Source organism: Galeopterus variegatus, unplaced genomic scaffold, assembly GCF_000696425.1.
Source record: "Galeopterus variegatus unplaced genomic scaffold, G_variegatus-3.0.2 Scaffold606, whole genome shotgun sequence".
NCBI lineage: Eukaryota > Metazoa > Chordata > Mammalia > Dermoptera > Cynocephalidae > Galeopterus > Galeopterus variegatus.
This window is the reverse complement of record NW_007726717.1, coordinates 482,688-501,214: the sequence shown is the minus strand read 5'-3', so window position 1 is coordinate 501,214 and position 18,527 is coordinate 482,688. Positions and strand designations below refer to the sequence as shown.

Here is an 18,527-nt window from a genome sequence, read left to right as displayed (position 1 = left end):
AAAAAAAAAAAAGCAGAAATAAGATTCTGGTTTTAATTTTATCTTTAAGAACAAAATGACTATTTTTAAGAGACTGTGGCTTTAATTGTATTTTAATCTAATGGAGGCTCAAAATAGATGGCCATTAAAACATTACACATGTACACCTATTCATGGTGAGCTAGTATGTCTAAATTATCAAGATTTTTGTATGAGTAAGTGATTATAGATAGAAATACAACATAAAACAATATTTTAAATCTGGAGCTTATTTAAAGACATTTTTTGAGAACAAATATTTTATTAGGTGCAAGTGAATAATATCCAGCCAGTTTATTGATACAACACAAGTATTGGGGGAGATATTTGAAATTATTTGTTCTGGGCTGACCCCGTGGCGCACTCGGGAGAGTGCAGCAGTGGGAGCACGGCGGCACTCTCGCCGTGGGTTTGGATCCTATATAGTGATGGCCGGTGCGCTCACTGGCTGAGCGTGGTGCGAGTGACACCAAGCCAAGGGTTGAGATTCCCTTACTGGTCACACAAAAGACAAAAAATAAATAAATAAATAAAAAATAAAAAATGAAATTATTTGTTCTATAGGTATTCAGAGCTTGACAATCTGACTGGTGTTTTAAAGAATCAGTTTCTCTCCTGTGTTTTCAACTGCAACAGAGCCAGTTAAATTTTCACCAAACTATTCAAATTCAACTTACTTCTATGGGGGGTGGGGGGACAAAAAACCAGTTAATTTTTTTCCTTCCTTTTCCCCACTGAGTTTTCCTGTATCTTTTCAGCTGTTCTTTCACTTGCGCAAGTGCTACCGAACATTTCAGCTTACTATAAGGAAAATGTTATAAATATCAGAGCTGTTCAAAGATGGAGAGAGATGCCTTGGGAGGCAGTAAGCTCCCTGGTAGAGAAGATGTTAAAATATGGGTTCCTTAGAAGAGAATTTAAGCATTAGGTGAGTGGCTAAACCAGGAGTGTTAAAACTTGAAGATATCGGGAGTCTATGGTTACTCTAATTACTGTGTATGAATTAATGCAATAATTGTCCTGGCTTCATTTTGAGGGGGAAAAAATGAAATACCTGTTATCAGAATTATCATCCACAGGCACAAGGTAGAAGAAGCAAGTGTCATCATAATAAAAAATATTTACTAATGAACTGTCCACTTAAAAATTCAAACATTCTTCTCCATCTAACAACTTTCACCCATCAATCAAATAAGAAATGATCAAGAACGAAAATCACATGCAAAGATATTAACAAATGGACCTGGCAGAAGAGAAAATCAACAAGAATGAAAAAATGAGTGGTACTTCAAGTGACAATTATTTGGTTATTAATAAATTAAAATGTCAGTCAAGAAATCAATGAAGCCATTGACAAGCCATTGAATAGGCCTAAAAATGTGATCCTTTTTGGAACTGTGCTGTAAAAGTCCAACTGTGGAGCAATGGGTACAAAGTCATGTTATCACTTATTTGGTTATTAATAAATTAAAATGTCAGTCAAGAAATCAATGAAGCCATTGACAAGCCACTGAATAGGCCTAATAATGTGATCCTTTTTGGAACTGTGCTGTAAAAGTCCAACTGTGGAGCAATGGGTACAAAGTCATGTTATCATGCAATTTTCTTGGGAAAATTTTACTCTTCCCCAAATCAACAGTTGAGTGACTCATCCTAAGAATTTAGTGCACATTTGTAATTACAACTCAATTTGTTAGATATAAAATAATTTTTCATATTTTTCTCTCAGATTTCAAGATAAGGTTTCAAACAAACTTTAAACTATTTTTTATGATATTTAATACCTGTTGAGATGGGTTAATTTTAATGGTCTTCTCTCGGAATTAAATTTTTGTTGAGTAACCAGAACATTCTGTACTTTTAAAGAGAGCGCCTTAAAACAATCTGAAAACAAACATATAAAATGAAATGCATTGTACTGATAATTTTTAAGAAATTATATAAACTTTCCCACCTTGCACAAATCCACAGCAGAAATAGCAGGTGTATGTGAACCGAAGGGGAAAAAGTCTAAGCCTCTTGCATCAGAAGCCACCTGTAGAAATCTAACATAGTTCCATTAATTGATTAGATCAAAAACAATTCATGCAAATTAGAAAGCATCCCATGGGATTTTGGTCATTGAATGAAATTATGGGTGACTATAGATTGTATTTTTAGGGGATTCAACATACCTAGACTCAGGTATTTACTCCTGAATTAGATCTGCCCCAGCTCTACCTATGACCTTTGCTTTATGAACCCTTTCCTGGCCTCTTGACCTACTTCCAGCATTTGGGGGCTTACCACATCATTCTGAGGGCCTATCTGAGTTAAATTCTACTCTCAAGGTTCACAGAGGTATCATCTAGGGTTCTTAAAGTAAATCTCACCCTATCCCAAGGCTCCACCTTAACAGTGAATTACCAAGAAAAAGTACCCTTGGACACGTTCAACCTCCAGTTTACCAGAAGTTGATTTTGTTCTTTCCTCATCACAGAGTAATGTCCGGGGAGAGAGTTGGGTGGTCAGGAAGTCCTGGTACTGAGGTGGAGATTTAGGTCTTCTCATAATTGAGCAAGGAAGGCTTTGGAGGCAGTTTCAGCTAAGACAGAGCCACAAATATAGACAGGAGCCCAGAGGCCAGCCCTAGACACCAAATAGCCTTTCAAGTTCATTCTGGCACCTTCTTTGCCCTTTATGGAACTCCTGACCTCAGATCTTGGCCCTAAACACGCTGACCTTTGGGCCAAGGCAGCAAGGTAAAACTGTTGAATGACAGGAGGCCCTGAGGACCACCTCCTCTGCGGGAGTTCTCCACTCACTTGCTCATCGCTGGGAGAAAGGGCTTAACCTCTGGCTGCCTCCCTTTATTGCATAATCCGTTCATCCCCGAGGGCCCAACCCAAGGAGCTGCTTGCTTATTTGGATAAAGAGTTTTAAATCCTGGACTCTGAATTCTTTAAAAGCTTATCTGGGTGGCTTAGTGTCATTTTCCTCTATGTTGGTAAATTCATGCCAGATGTGTTTATATAATGGGATGACTTTTACGTGAGGTGATAGGACAAAGTCTTCAGCTACCCATCTTGCTCTTACCTAATTAGTTCTCCTTGCCTTGGGAATAGGTAGCCCATTCCCATGTTTGCCCCTGGCTTCAAGCAAATGCAGTGCAAGCTCTGAGAGCTGCTCTGCGGGACATACCAAGACAGTGTGTCATGCTCTCTGGAGTTCATCATGGAAATGTGATGGAGATTAGAAGTATGTAGACCCTTCTCTCTGTTTGTCATCCAGACACCCTGTGAGAGCTGGCAAAAACTTTCATTCTCCAAATATTCACTGTCATGGATTTGTGTAGTAAAATTATGTTTGGGGTTTGTAGTTGGTTTATTTTATTTTATTTTTTTAATGAACATCTGTTATTCTCTTTCAGTCAAGAGGTTCTGGACTCAGCTGGGCAGGGCAACTTGGCTTTCTCCACCATCTCTGTAGAGTCACAAATAGAGCCTGTCACCCGTCAGCTGCTTGTTGATTGGTCGACCAGCTGCCACTTGTCTCCCACAGCTGTTTTGGCTTGGAGGTGCTTGTGGGTGGGGAGAGGGTCAGGGTCAGCTTGTTCTGTGCACGCAGCCCATGGGAGCTTCAGGAGCAGGGTACTTCATGAAGCTGCTTGGATTAGCCATTACTGAATGCTGAAGTCACAAACCTGAGTGGGTGTGAAACAGGCAGAGGGTCTGGTATCTACCTTTTAGGATGGTAATAGCTGCTCAGTTTTTAGAGCAATTGTTTTTACCTCCTGGTGTCTCTCTTGTCTGTTTCTATAATATGAGATCATAGATAATGTGACCTGTGCTAAGGCAAGAATAGTTATAAAGAGTGCTTTATTTTCATCAAAGAAATATGCTCACATAGTCATTTTATAAGTACCATATTATTCAGAGAAGGAAATTTATTTTCTACATGTCTCAGTACCACCAAACATAAAAATGCTTGAAGTTCCCTAGACCACTCTAGATAGGCACTCTTAACGGCTTCTGGATCCTGGATTTCTAGAGGGCCAAAGTACAAAGCAAAAATCTCTCTCTAAACTCTTCAGCAAAACTGTATATTAATAGCCATAACAATCATCCTACACACAGTTGTAGATTACTCTTCCTGACTCACAGCTTAGTTGTGTTCTTGTCTTGCTCAATTTCCTTTAATGGCTCATAGCTGTCGAAATTACAGATCACACGCTTTAGCTCAGCATGCAAAGTCCTCTATGCTCTGATCCCAAACTACTTGTCCAAATCCGTATCGCTGACTGCTGCCGCTAATGCTTTTCTCAATCTAACCAAAATGCACTACACGCTGTTCAATGGTTGCCCCTAGTTCTCCCACTTCTGTGCTTTTGCTTTTTCTGTTCCATGATCTCAAGTCCAAATGCCCCGATTGTCTAGACCCAGTTCAAGTGCATCTACTCCATAAAATCTTCCCCAGCCCTCCCAACTGTTTCTTCCAAATAGCCGATCACTTTCCCTATCCTTCTCTCAAAGCACTTATTAGTACCTTCTGCCTGGAATTACAGCTCACAGTGCCCAGTTGTCCTACCTTTCTCCAACAGGGACAGGCAGAACCTATGTTTAGTTAATCTTTCTACTTTCCCTAGGGCCTTGCAAATAACACATGCTTGATAAATTTTTGTTACAATTATAACAATAGATATTGTAGAGAGCTTTAGAATTTACAAAGTGGATTCTGATTTATTACTTCACTTAATTCTCATAAATGGAAGTGGAAAGAACAGGTTTTCTCACTATTATAAATAAGGAGAAGAGAAAGGGAATTTTAGACAGAATTAGCTTTTACTTATTAAACTATTATTTGTGTCATTATTAATGTGTGCCTCCTCTGCCATACTGTTAAACTTCATGAAAGCAGAAATCATGTGTATTTTTTTCACTGTTGTATTTCCAGTGCCTAGCACATGGTCATCCATAGTGTAAAAACTCATCAAACATTTGTTGAATGAATGAATGAGTGAATACTATGAGCCAAGCTGTGGTCTGAGTATACTATATACATTATTTTAATCACTCAGCAGGTATCATCTTCATTTCATAGTCAAGGAAGTGTAGTCTCTAGGGCACACAGTGCTTATGTGTGTAGCTAGAACTGAAACCCAAACCTCAATGATTATAGGTAGCATGTGATTTTTCATTACACCATTAGTTCTTTCTCTTGTTGTTGTTGTTGTTGTTGTTTAACCCCTAATTGCTTTATAATTCTATAAAATTAAAGAAAATTTTAAGAGTTACCTCAGTTCAAATATTTGTCTCCATTAATTACAGACACCAGAGTAACAAAATAGTGGATAGGGTGTTAGCCACTATTGCCAAGTCCAATAGAATTGCTATATTAGTGTAGAAGGGATGCACTCTTGGGAGGGAGGGATAATATTTCAAAGATTTCTCTACCTCATGCTGTAGTTTACTGTTTCCTCTAAATGGAAGAACTGTTTTTATCTAAGAGTAAACATAATTAAATTCCTGTCTCAATTTATTTTGTGCTAAGTGATCCAGAAGAATATTCATAGTTACATTTTGATGATTCCCTTTGCAGAGAAGAAACAAACACATGCTGAGCAAACTCGTCATGTCAGGACTTTATTTAGGTGAATAGCCTAATGAGGTTGGTGTTATTATCTCTTCTATTTTTAAAATGAAGACATTTCCTACTTTTGAGTATGTTTTATTTTAAAATCTATTAAAATTCAAATGAAAAATTTAATTTATTTTTGAATTATCCAAATTTTCTTCTTTTTCTTCATGTGAAATTTGGCAAAAGGTATTTTTCTTCTGATTTAACAACATTCTTTGTGCCTAAAGTTAAAAGGGGAAACTTTAACTTTGTATTTTTCTAAGTATTCTTTCATAATGTTTTCACACTTTGGTTGGTGGTCAAATCACTGGGCTTGAAATGTTGTGTTTGGTTAACACAAGCATGCAAAAGCGAGAGTTTAACATTTAGTGTCTGGTTATTGTTATTATTTATTAAGAGTGTTTTCTTTCTTTTTGTCATGTTAGCAATATATTTTTTTGACTTCTCTACCTCAATTTACATTTGGGGAGTCAAATCTGAAACTACTTTCTTTGAAAGGTAGCATGATTAAGCATGATTTCTAAGTGAGAGTCCAGTTGATTTGTATTTACAAGTTTATCTTAATTTTTCTTTACTACCCTCCATATAATTTGCATCTTTGTTATTTACTGTAGCTATAGTCATGATGGATTTTTCTTTGTTTTGGGGCAGACCTCAATTTATAAACTACTGGTAAGCAGAAGTTATTAGTCATTCACAAAATGCATTGAATAAAAACAGAAGACCTTAAAGCCAAAGCTTTTTTTGTTCTAATACCATTCCCATGACCCCTGCTGGGTACTTACAACATGTTCTTATCATTGTGATATGGATTTAAAGAAAGCTTTTAAAAAACGTGGCAGATTAGCACTCTTTAATCAGCCTTGGATGGAATCATTACTCTCAAAATGCTATCCAAAACTGACATCACACAGAATCTTTTGTAGAATTCCTGATCCTGTGGTTATTCTTGCAGTGCAAAATATTTATGTGAACAGGCAGATTAGCACTCTTTAATCAGCCTTGGATGGAATCATTACTCTCAAAATGCTATCCAAAGCTGACATCACACAGAATCTTTTGTAGAATTCCTGATCCTGTGGTTATTCTTGCAGTGCAAAATATTTATGTGAACGTAATTTTTTTTTCAAAAAAAGGACTGTCGAAGCAATATTATCTCATATCTCCTTTTTAGTGTCTTCATGGTCTTCAGATTTGTTGCCAGGCACTTTTACAGCAAGGACCCCTTGAAAGAAGCATCTTCTAAAGGAGTTTAGGACATTGAAATGTCAGCTCTAAAAAAAAACTTTAAAATGCACCTTCTAAATAGAGTTTTTCAAATAATTGCATCAATTTAAGTAGAAACAGAAGTTTCCTCTCTGAAGATGGAAAAGTAGTCTTTTCTTTGATGGGCCCCTATAACCACACACATACTTCCAGGCTCTAGGTTGGTTCTACAAAGTTCCCAGCTCCAGAGACATCAGCAACCACAAGGCAAGAGAAGAGGCCCTTGCATATGTCTCTAAAGCTCATCCAGACCCCTCAGGAGGTGGTGCACCTTGGTGTTAACTGTCATTCATTGGTCATCAGGTTTGATGTCATTCCCCTTTAGTTGTCTGGTTCTGGTCTTGGTAGAGCTCTGGCCTACCTCCAGCCTCACTGCCCACCTGTACACTCCTCCTGCCCCTTTCTCTCACTGGAAATTCCCATCATAATAGCTCTTGACTGCCTCTTTCTGATCTAAGTAGGTACCTTATAATGCCAGCTGGTTTAACCGGAGGAAGCTCACACTTCATATTTTGACAAGATATACCCAGTGAGCACAATATAATGAATGAAGAAAATGATTTCAAAAAATAAATAAATACATTATAAAACTGTAAAAATAAAAAAAATAAAAAATAAAAAAAATACACAAATAATATCATATGACATCCTATACTCCCTATATCCACTGTCGCTCTCCATGTGCCTCCAGTGCCTCCGGCTCTCTTTCATGGCTCTACTCTTCTTATTCTGACATGGAACATATGAATCAGAATGAGTGAAGGAGAATAGATAAAACAAAACCACAAGGACAGCACCAGGGGAACAATACTGACACCTTCAATTGATGAGGAACAAAGCAGAAAATCCGAGAGGGCCAGTTGAAAGGTATAAACAAATTTTATACAAACATGTAAGTTAATGTTAACTCCTCTATTTCAGTAACTAAAAGTAAGTTTTAGGAAGCATCTTGCAACAACCATGCACAGGACACTGTATGTTTTCTTCAATCAGTCAGCCCCATCAAAAGTGTTGTGTACAAACCACTAATGAAGGAAACACATGAGGACAGGCTAAGCATGCTTAGAAATCTTTATGATCTCTCCATCTCTTCCTCACCTTGGATAGGGAAAGAAGACCTCAAATTTCCAAGGAAAAGGACAAATGTGCCAAACTGTATTCTGCATTACTGGTAATGGGCAAAGAGGTGCTTTCCAATGCTCTAGTAATGGGAACTTGGGATTCCTGGCAAAAGACTAACGGGACATATATTCCCAGGCAGGCAGGGCTCCTGAACTCAGGGACTTACCCACACCATGTATGAATAAGCCCAGCCCTGATGCCTCTCCATCTTACTTGGCAGAAGAGAAAACACAGGGACCCAGGCGGCCACAATATGGGCATTTCTTTATCTTCTTTTCAAGATACGTTGGAATCCCCCACTGGTGGAGATATTCCTGAGCATTAAAATGCACCCCTTGCCCCAGCACAAGCTGCGGGAGGGAGGAAAAAGAAAGATGGTAGACATGGTTACTTTAACCCAGATCACAAATTGTAATTTTAGTTTCAGGATTGAGAGTCATTGAAAAAGTGCATTGGAACAGAAATTGGGACACCTGGGTTCACAGTCTAGTCCTATATTTTCTAACTTCATCTCTCTGGGTTTCAGTATTCTCAAGTCTAAAATGAAAAGGGATGAACTAGATGATTTTGAGTTCTTTGAGTCAGTGCTTCTTAAATTGTATATGGTGAAGTTCTAGTTTTGTTTTTAATGTACGTTTGGTTGCCAACGAATACTTCTGTAGAATACAATAAAAATGAATGGCCAGGAATGCTTGGAAGTCGCAGAAACATCAAATTGCCACAGGAGTTTCTAAACACTCACTCTTATTATCTGTCTTTGTCACAGTCTTAAGACCAGCACTAGTTTCTGAATAATACCTTGAGTAGCACTGCTTAGAATTCCAGCCTTCTGAGTACAAATTGTGAATGTATTTGAGATTATCTAGTTTCTGTGGCTATTGATAACAAAATCAGGGAACGGAACCATTAATAAACAAAAGAGTTGGATAGGAGCAAAGATTTGAGTTGCCTTGAGAAACCACTCTCATGAAAGTCTAGCCTTCTGGGGTTTTGTTTCTGGGCCAACAAGTCAAAATGCTTTGGGAAGCAGAACAAAAGGAATTAGATTCCATAGTACAAAAGGTTGCCCCTTATGTAGTTGAGATCGGCTTTTCTGTTTTCATAAAATATGAAATAATTAAAGGAAGGAAAGAGAGGTATGACAGAGACTGACAGTGACCTCCCAATTTCATTGTCCCCTTCTCCTTTAGTAATATTTTAGATTTGGATGTAGCAAAAAATATATATGCCCTATCTCCCTTTCAGCTAGGGGTAACTATATGATTAATTTTGACCCATGATATGTAAGTGGAAGTATTGTGTGACATTTCAGGAATTCTCCTTAGAGATTGAAAAAAGCCCTCCTTTGCCCTTCCTCCATCCTGCCGATGTGATAGTTGGAGCTTCAGCAGCCATTTCGAATCATAAAAACAAGGAAAACCTTAAGCATGATGGGACAGAACCTCAGAGAAAGCCCCTTTCCCTGATGACTGTGGGATTGCCGTCATTCCTGGACTTAATAATTCTGAAATTATTTTATGTGTGAGAGAATGACACTTTTTAAAAAAGGTACTTTGTGTGAGTGTGGAGGGGGAAGTGCAGGAGAGATGTAGTGGTCCATGTTATTCTCAGGTGAACCTAATTCTAACTGATGTATTTTATTCTCTCTTCCCCAGCACCCTGCTGGGATGAAGTGCTAGGCTTGGGAGAAGACTGGAGAGAACTGGAGCAATTTTCAGGATCATCTATAGTTGGAAGGTCTGGCATCCATCACAGCTGCAACCTATAGGCATGATTCTCCTGAGAAAAGGTAGGCAAGAAGCATTTTATCTAGCAATTGTGGTAGTTTCTAGATTACCTAGTAGGTTAGCCCCTATTACTCTATTAAATAAAAGACATCGTGGAATATATAAATGTAATTTCTCATTTCTTAAAGAGTATGTATGTGTGATTTTGAATATGCTACAATTCTGATTTTCTTTTATTAAATAAAATTTTAGTCAATATATTTAATTTAATTGATTAACTCACAGGAAATTGTAAAATCTGAGTCATTGAGTCTGTGTTCAGTTTTAACTGAATGCTGGCTGGTTCTTTATTCTGAAGGCAAATTTCCTAGCAACTTGGAGCCACAGAGGGAAAAAAAATATATAATCACACAGTTGTGGTCAAAACTTTCTGTTTGAGAACAAACAGTATGGCCAGTTGTGGTCATGTGCATAGTATGGAGAAAAGGAAAGAAAAAAATTACCAGATACAGAGGCAAAATGATTGTCCAACTGGACTCAGATGGACTCTGGTTTTTCTTGTTGAAAGGTGTCTAATAGTAAAAGGACAAAGAGGTGGAAGGACACCTCTGTCCACTCTTCCCTGCTGCCAGACTTTGAGTAAACACCATGAATTATGCAAAGTCTTTTAATAAAAATAACTAGTAAATTAACATCTGTACTGATGTCAATTATTCTTGCAAGTGAGTTGCAAGGTGTTATATTTTTACGTATTTTAAGCAAGTGGGTCAAAACCACATTGAATATTTTTGAAAGATTTTTTAAATCTAATAGTAAAAGGACAAAGAGGTGGAAGGACACCTCTGTCCACTCTTCCCTGCTGCCAGATTTTGAGTAAACACCATGAATTATGCAAAGTCTTTTAATAAAAATAACTAGCAAATTAACATCTGTACTGATGTCAATTATTCTTGCAAGTGAGTTGCAAGGTGTTATATTTTTATGTATTTTAAGCAAGTGGGTCAAAACCACATTGAATATTTTTGAAAGATTTTTTAAATGGTTCAGAAAATTCTATTTTCAAGTTGTTTTTAGGTACACAGAGAAAGAGTAATACTTGATAACATTAAATCTTTTTCAGCAACAAAATCATGTATTAATGAAAGCATCATTTTCATAAAGTCTTTCTCAGAGTATGGATTTCTTTTGAAAAGCAATTATCTTCTCATTCATTATTAAAAAACTCGAGTTACCTTGAAAGAAGACATGGAATTTAGTTTTAGTTTTTTAAAAAATCTCCTATGTTAGCATATCATCAGATCTGCTTAATTCATCATTGTCTTGCCTCATTTTGTGGCTGACAAAGAATCTATACTGAAAGTAAGAAAAGTGCTAGTTTTGGCATGTTTTATTGTTTCCTTATGTTTGCATTGTTAGTATTATCTTCAAGATGTGGGGGTTTTGTTTTGCGTTGTTTTGTAGAAATCTTTTTTTACACCACCTGTCCATTTTGTGAGACTAGTCTAGGTTAAACCAAATGCTATATACTATAAACACACTTAGCCAAGCACACATAAGTCACAATTCACTACAACTCTCTGAAAGCAAGCAAGCAGTGAAGGTGCCTCTGTTAAGTCCCCATGGTGTGAGGTTCTACCCTCCCCTTAATACCTCACGTGTCTGTGACATATGACCATTTGACAGTCAGGTGCAGTCAGGAAACCCATGTCAATCTGTACAATAAATATTAGAAAAGAGCTATTTCTCTTGCTGAATATATATTTTAAAAACAAATACACGTAGAACTTATATTTTCTTCCCATGCATCAGTGGACTATCTTGTGCACCTCTGTGGTGCATTCATTCCATTTGCAAATTACCAGAAAACTTGAAATCTGCTCTACCTTACAGCATCCATCCATTCAACAACTAATGACAATATATTGTGGATGTCCCCTAACCCCTCCCAAAGTTTCCTTGTGCTACTAATAAGACCCAGCTCAACTCAGAGAATTGATCAACAAGCTCCGTTTTCTACCTGCAGGTATTGAGAACCAGTTCAAGACCCTGGACTCTCTATTTTATTTCAGGCTGGGAAGTGGATTCCAGTCCAGCACCATTCTTCTTTGCTGCACTAACCGTGGTTGGTAAGGCACTGAGCACTGAGAGCCAAGAGGAAGCTGGCTATGAGACCTGGGCCCAGCATTCAGTTGCAGGGCCAGTTCTCAGTTCAAGCCTTTTTACATTAGTTTTTTCCCTTTTATAGGCATATTCCACATTAGCTGCAAGTCAGACCTGGAGCACAGAGGCAGGTTTGGCTCAGCCATTGGCAATGCAGTGACCCAGACCAAAACCTCCTTTTCCTCCTTCTAACCCAGGGTTTAGGCTTTAAAGCACAGAGTCTTATTCCATCACTTTTTCCCCAATGAGGCATTTCCTTTCTAAAGGTAGCCACCTACAATGATTTCAAGGATTATGCCTCATCTCAACCAAAGGAACCTAAGGAACATTGGCTTTGGTGAGTTCAAAGTGGCATTCTAGCCCCTTTCTTGCTGAAGCAGAGAAAACAAAAGCAAATTCTATCTCCATGTGGGCCCGCTACTACAACAGTGAATACAGCCTGTGTTTAAAGCACGATGCTAAGACATTTACAGGCATTGTTCCATTTGAAATAGGTATGATGATTATTCCCATTTTACAGATGAAGAAATTAAGGCTTAGGTTACAAAACTGGCACCATGCAGAAAATGGAGGTTCTATGATGCAAACTCAAGCTCAATTAACTTTAACATGTGTAATACAACCATTATACTGTATTACAATTCATAATTATATTTATGAACAACAATGGCTACCTACCAGAACTGTGCTCTATGGTATGATGGAATATTTGTCCTCAATTAGTCACAGTCTAGAGGGACAGCCAAGTGTGTAACAACAGAGATTGGCAAAGGCTGCTGGGAGAATTCAGAGAAGAGCTCATCTAACTCTGCCTAGGAGGGGACCAGAGAAAACGCCACATAGGAGGGAACTCGTCAGCTAATCCTTGGAGAATCAGTAGAGATTAGCCAAGGAGAAAAGGCTGGTGGACATTCCTGGAAGAGGAAGCATTTATACAGAAGCAAGGAGGCACAATGGAGAACAACAAATCCTTCCACGTCAGAGCACACGAAATGGAATTTTAAATATTGAATGGAGGAGTGATAAGAGACAAGATTGGAGGAAAAGACAGAGGGAAGAACATGGAGAACTTTGCATGCTGTGCTAAGGCTTTGGACTTTTTCTGAGTGCAGCAAAAAGCCATTGTAGAGGTGCCTATAACATGATCCCAGTTGTGTCTTAGATAACTTTTAAGAATGGATTAGAGGATTGTGTAAGGCTTAGAGCCTTGGGTAGAAAAATGGTATAAATTCATGACACCATTTTATTCTCAATCTCAGAATCCAAGGTATGGCTTGAGCCACTGGGGACAGACACACAGACAACCTAATCTTTTTCACACCTTTCAGAATTGAGGGTCTAGAACCAAACCTGAATTTCTTAAGGCCACTCACTCACTCATTTCTTCATTCAACAGACATTAATTAGGCATTTGTTTTCCAAGCACTGCATTCAGACCTAGAGCAAACTCTTCCCAGGACAAACCCAGATCCTCTAAACTAGGCCAGACTAGACAGGCTCTTCCCACTGAGCAGTAGAGACCTGAAGCTGCCCTTATGCACATCTCCCTGCGCTTGCCTTTGTGCATCCATCTTGCTACCAGAATCCCACCAGGAACACCAGTCACACTGGTCTAGACAGCATCCCTGCCTTCTAGATAATAGTGACGAAGCACTGAGCAACCCGCATGCCAAAGCCCTGCAGAGATTTCTGCAGAGGGACTGCAAACTATTGTGGGAGAAGTGCTAAGAAGGAATCAAAACTGTATTGGCTAAAGGATGTCAGTATCTTTTCCCTAGACAAATTTGAGCATAATCCTATGTGGTTTGTAGAAATAACATTTGAAATAAAACCCACACTGTGTCAACGAAGGAAACTGTACTCGTCCCAGGCTCACCAACCCAGAAAAGGTGAAAATTCTGCCTTCCTGCTTGCATGAATTGTCTGGATTCTTCAGTGTTAGAATATGAGCCAACATATCCAAAATAGAGTCTCTATTTTTTCTTGCCATGCTTGTCTTTCCAAATTCTGCATCGTTGCTGTCTTCATTAGTCCCAATAACAAAAATTTACTTTAGCACGTGTTGGGTGCAAAGAACCTTACAAGACACAGAAGATACAAAAATGTGTAAAAGAGCATTATTTTCCTTAAGAATGTCAGTCTAATTGAAGCAGATAAAAGGTACATAAGGAAAAAGACATAACACAATAAGATAGAATATGCTATATGTTAAGTGCATAGTACAGGCAATGGTTGCACAGGAAAGGAGATTTATATGAAATTGAAAGCACGGTGAGGGATTAAATTATCAGAGAGAGGGACAACCCTGCAGGTGCTCACAGAGAAATAATGCAAACACGAGGACTGAAAATTAACAGTACCTAACATTTACACAGCATTATCAGGCACTTTTCTAGGCACTTTATACATCTAAATTTGTTTTATTCCTTACAATATTTTAATGAAAAAAGTGCTAATTTAATTTATCCCGTATATTAAAAATGAGGCAAATACAGAACAAAGAGATTTAGTGATTTGTGCAAGGTCACTGCTACGAAGCAACAGAGCCAGGATGTGATCTCAGACAGTTTGCCACCAGTGTGGTGTTAACCACTGTTCTATACAACACGCCACAGATGTGACTAGCAGCCCCAGGCTTCATCCTGGGGCAGTGGGACAGTCGAAGCGGGCAAGGATGTGCATGTGGCCGATGATGAAATCTGAAGGGAATGGGGACATACACAGAAATGCCCCCAAAATCCTGCTATTCTCAATGTGGGTGACAGCCTGAGAGACATCCACTTTTGGATTTTAAAAGGCAGCTTATTTCATATTTATGAACCTAAGTAATTTCGAAAGTCAAAACTCAAGTAGTGCAATCTCGCAGGCTGCAGTAGTATTAGGGTTGAATGGGAAACCAGGGGAAGTGGTTTATTGCATAACTACAAGAATGAGTACTAACATGGCCTTCAATTGTGAAAATGTAGAAATTAGAATTTCTCTAGAATTTGTATTTACAGAGTCAACATTTGTGTAAACATCAATTTTAATTAAAAAAAATTCATGAATGTTCTGTTTGGCCTCTCAATTTATCCTTCTCCCTAGCAGTATTTTGGGCTCCTTCCTCTTTTCTGCCACAAGCCAGAGATAGCAGGCTATGACAGTGATCCTCCTGAACAGGGTCATTCCAAGGCTCGTCAGGGTCCCCTTTGGGTGTGAAATGGAGTCCACTCCACTTCTCCCCACTGTGTAACAGACCCTGCTTCTAGTTTAGGGGGAGGAGAGAAGGCAGGAGGGATGGCAGAAGGGTGAAGTTGTTTGCATTTCAGAAAGGAGAGCTTTGTATAATCAAAGAGCAAGTCTCAGTGAAATTGTCACTATCTATTCTGGAACAAATTCACAGAACTCTTTTCCACCCCCAACCGTGTTAGGAAAACAATGATCTCATTTGAAGGGGCAGAGTGATTAGATGAGGACTGCATTCGACGGGCTTCTTGAAAAGAAAAAAAATTAGTTAAAATCTGAGTTCCTTAAATCCCTAAAAAAAAAGAGAAAAGTGTCTGAGGAAAAAGCCAATAACTGTCCTCTACATTCTTCCTCCAGTTCTAATTCAAACGACATCAAATAAAATCTACATGTATGCTTTGAGATTTTGTTATTTCCCTATGTTTTTGTTCCTCTTTCCCACCCTGAGGTTTTCATATTTTGAAAACTTTTTAGTCAGATGATATTCATTTTAGCCCATTCGACAGGTTATATGTTTCTGAATCCACGTCAGTGAGCTTGGGCCTCTCAGACTTAAACCACACTTGTTGTTTGGACAGGCCCCCCTACGTAGCCCCACAGTGCCATGGAGCCCAGAAGAGGCACGGCCAAGGGCAGGGTGGATGCGGAGTTCTAAACCATTTTCCAGACTGCCAAGATGAAACCCCTCTCTGCAGCCTCCCCTCCCCGGGACCAAAGGGCGGATGTGGAGAGTGCCCCACGCGTCCTTTCATTGTCTCTGAACAGGTGATATTTAAGGTAGTTACACTCCACTTATAATTGTTCAGAGCCCTCTGAAAATAAAGAAAAAAACCCATAAAATTATTCACAGTTCTCTGGGGGAAAAAACAATACCAGGTACTTAGTTGCTTAAAATGGATCTTTGTTGAAGAATGAATGAAAGCAATAGCTCTGGCATGCAAAGTAGAATAGGAGGAGGATGATTCTTAGGAGAAGAGAAGGGTCAAAGGAGGGCCTGGAGATCCAAGGGGAAGGAACAGGATGAAGAGGGAGCGGACCTGTTGGAGAGCCGGGCGTGTGGCATGATCTGCTGCTTGGTAAGTGTCAGCTTGGCCTAGAAACGATTCCAAGGAATTAGGATCTACTGCTTCCTGGGTGGCCACAGGGCCAGACAAGATAGTTCAGCCTGTACTAGGGGAGGAAGTAAATGGAAGTAAGTGGCAAAAAGGTTTTCTGACAGGGATGGTGACAAGCTGATCTTGGAGGCTCAGACAGAAAATACCTAGAGCAATAAAATGGGTTAATAAGGCAAATCGTGAACCATACAGTGCTGGTCCATGTCCAGTTTATACTTAAGGTATGCTCATAATTTTCTAGAAAAAAAATTATCCCACATTTTAATTCTCTTAGTTATTTTTTAGTTCTTCTTCAATGCTCCTGGTTAAATTTTTATTTGAATTTCTTCTTTAGCTGCCTTGAAATTGAGCCTTCATTTTGAGATAATTTTGTCATTTTCTTCCATTTCTTTCCTGAATTCAATCAACACTCCTCATTTCTTCTTGGCTGGCTTTTTTTAAAAAATTTTTTGGTTTACTTCTGTTTTTTATTTTTATTTTTTTAAAATTTCTTTATTTTTTTTTATCAGAACACAGTTGATTATACATATCTGTGTGATCCAGCATTGAATACCAATACCTGTGTGCAATATGTGATGTTCACATCAGAATAATTAGTATATTCATCATGCATCCCAAATAATAGTAAGCAGGGTTTGAAAGAGGTGGACAAATCTTGAGGTTACATGTGAAAGCAGGGCCAGGCAGAGAAAGCAACACTTGCAAAGCCACTGAGGCAGGAGCAAATCTGTCTTTTTTGAAGAAAATTAAGGAAGCCAGCATGGAGGGACCAGGGGAGCAATGGGATTGTTCTTACTATGTGTCAGGCAGTGTTTTAAGAGTTTTTTAAAGATTATCTCATTTTGTCCTCATGACAACCCTATGAGCAATATATGATTATTAGCCTCATCTGCAGTTGAGAAAGTGAGGCACAGACTAGGTAAGTAATCTACCCAAAGACACACAGAAAAATAAAGCCAGAGAATAATCTGTCTCCAGCTTCTATGCTAGCAGGAGGAGGAGGAGGAGGAGGCGAAGGAAGAGAAGAAATGGGAGAGGAAGTGGAAAGGGGAGGAGGAAGGTGGGAAGGGGGGGAAGAGGGGTAACAGGGTACTCCACCGTGCAGGGTCTTACAAGCATTTCTGGAACTCGGGCTTTTACTCTGGGTGGGATGGAACATCATGGGAAGACTTTGATCAGTGGAGTGGCATAATTTGATTTACAGTGTAAAAGGATCCCTTTGGCTGCTGGGTTGAAAACATAAGGAAGGCAACATGGAAGCAGGGAGGCCAGCTAAGAAAATGACAAAGTGATACAGGTGATGGTGTCAGATCAGCTGATATTCATGAATTCTGATTTTTTTTTTATGTAAAAACACACTGTTGTGTGTTTTTATTTCACATGTTGGCAACTAATTCAGGCTTTTGTAAAACAATGTGATTGCTCATCAAAAGATATGTTTACAGACCCCACCCCTACCTGGTTGTGCACTTGTGTCCTACAAGGGCCTACCTGACTCTGTGTGTAATACTTCACTGCTTGCACAGAGTATTTCAGCCTAGATGCTGCATCTTTCCCTCATATGTGCAGGTTGATTTTGCTTCTGCTCCAGGCCAGCCACGATGCTCAAGACCCTTCACCAACTTTCACAAGAAATTCAAGTACACACACAGACACACACACACACCCTGTGCTCTTGTAGGAGGGGGACATTGTAACCTGGACCCTCCCCCTCCTCTCTCAAGTCTGAATCGTTCCTCCGGATGTGCCACCAACGAATCAGCTGCTTAGTCATCGCTGGAGTGTGGGAGAGACACAACAGAGAAGAGGCATCACTAATCCCACATGGGGATTTCACTTCCTTGAGCAGAGTTTACTCTGCTCCCTACCTCACACTGCATGAACTGTTGGAGAGAAGCCCCATCCACTTTCTGTCCCTCCCTTTCTGCAGCTTACTCTCCCAAATGCAATCACAAAGAGGAGGTGGCAGGGACCATATAGATTGGAAGCAGACATTATCCTAGTTCTGTTTTTCCTGCCTCTGGAGACTAGAGATCCTGAGGTATAAATGCCCCTGTGTCAATGCTGCCTTCACATTTGAAACACGCTCTGCAAGCCAGAGTGAGGCGGTTGTACAAAGCCTGTGTGGAGGGGAGAAGTGTGCGAGCCTTTTATCCCCTCCCAAACAAAATCATGCCGATTGATGCAGGCGAACCTCTAGCCTGTGGATATCTGATATCAGTCTGAAAAATCTAGATCTGATACCTGAGGGCTGCACTGAACTTTGGGCTTTGTTTTA

The 18,527-nt window shown here is 39.2% G+C and overlaps 1 protein-coding gene across 1 annotated transcript in view; it reads right to left on the bottom strand.

Moving 5' to 3' along the window:
• Positions 1–18,023, bottom strand: part of LOC103588704 (coiled-coil domain-containing protein 80-like) — a 61,364-nt gene extending 43,341 nt beyond the window's left edge. Inside the window, exon 1 of the mRNA XM_008570480.1 lies at positions 17,916–18,023. Coding sequence (XP_008568702.1) covers positions 17,916–18,023 — 108 coding nt within the window. The remainder of the gene's footprint in view (positions 1–17,915) is intronic.
• Between the last annotated feature and the right edge of the window lie 504 nt (positions 18,024–18,527).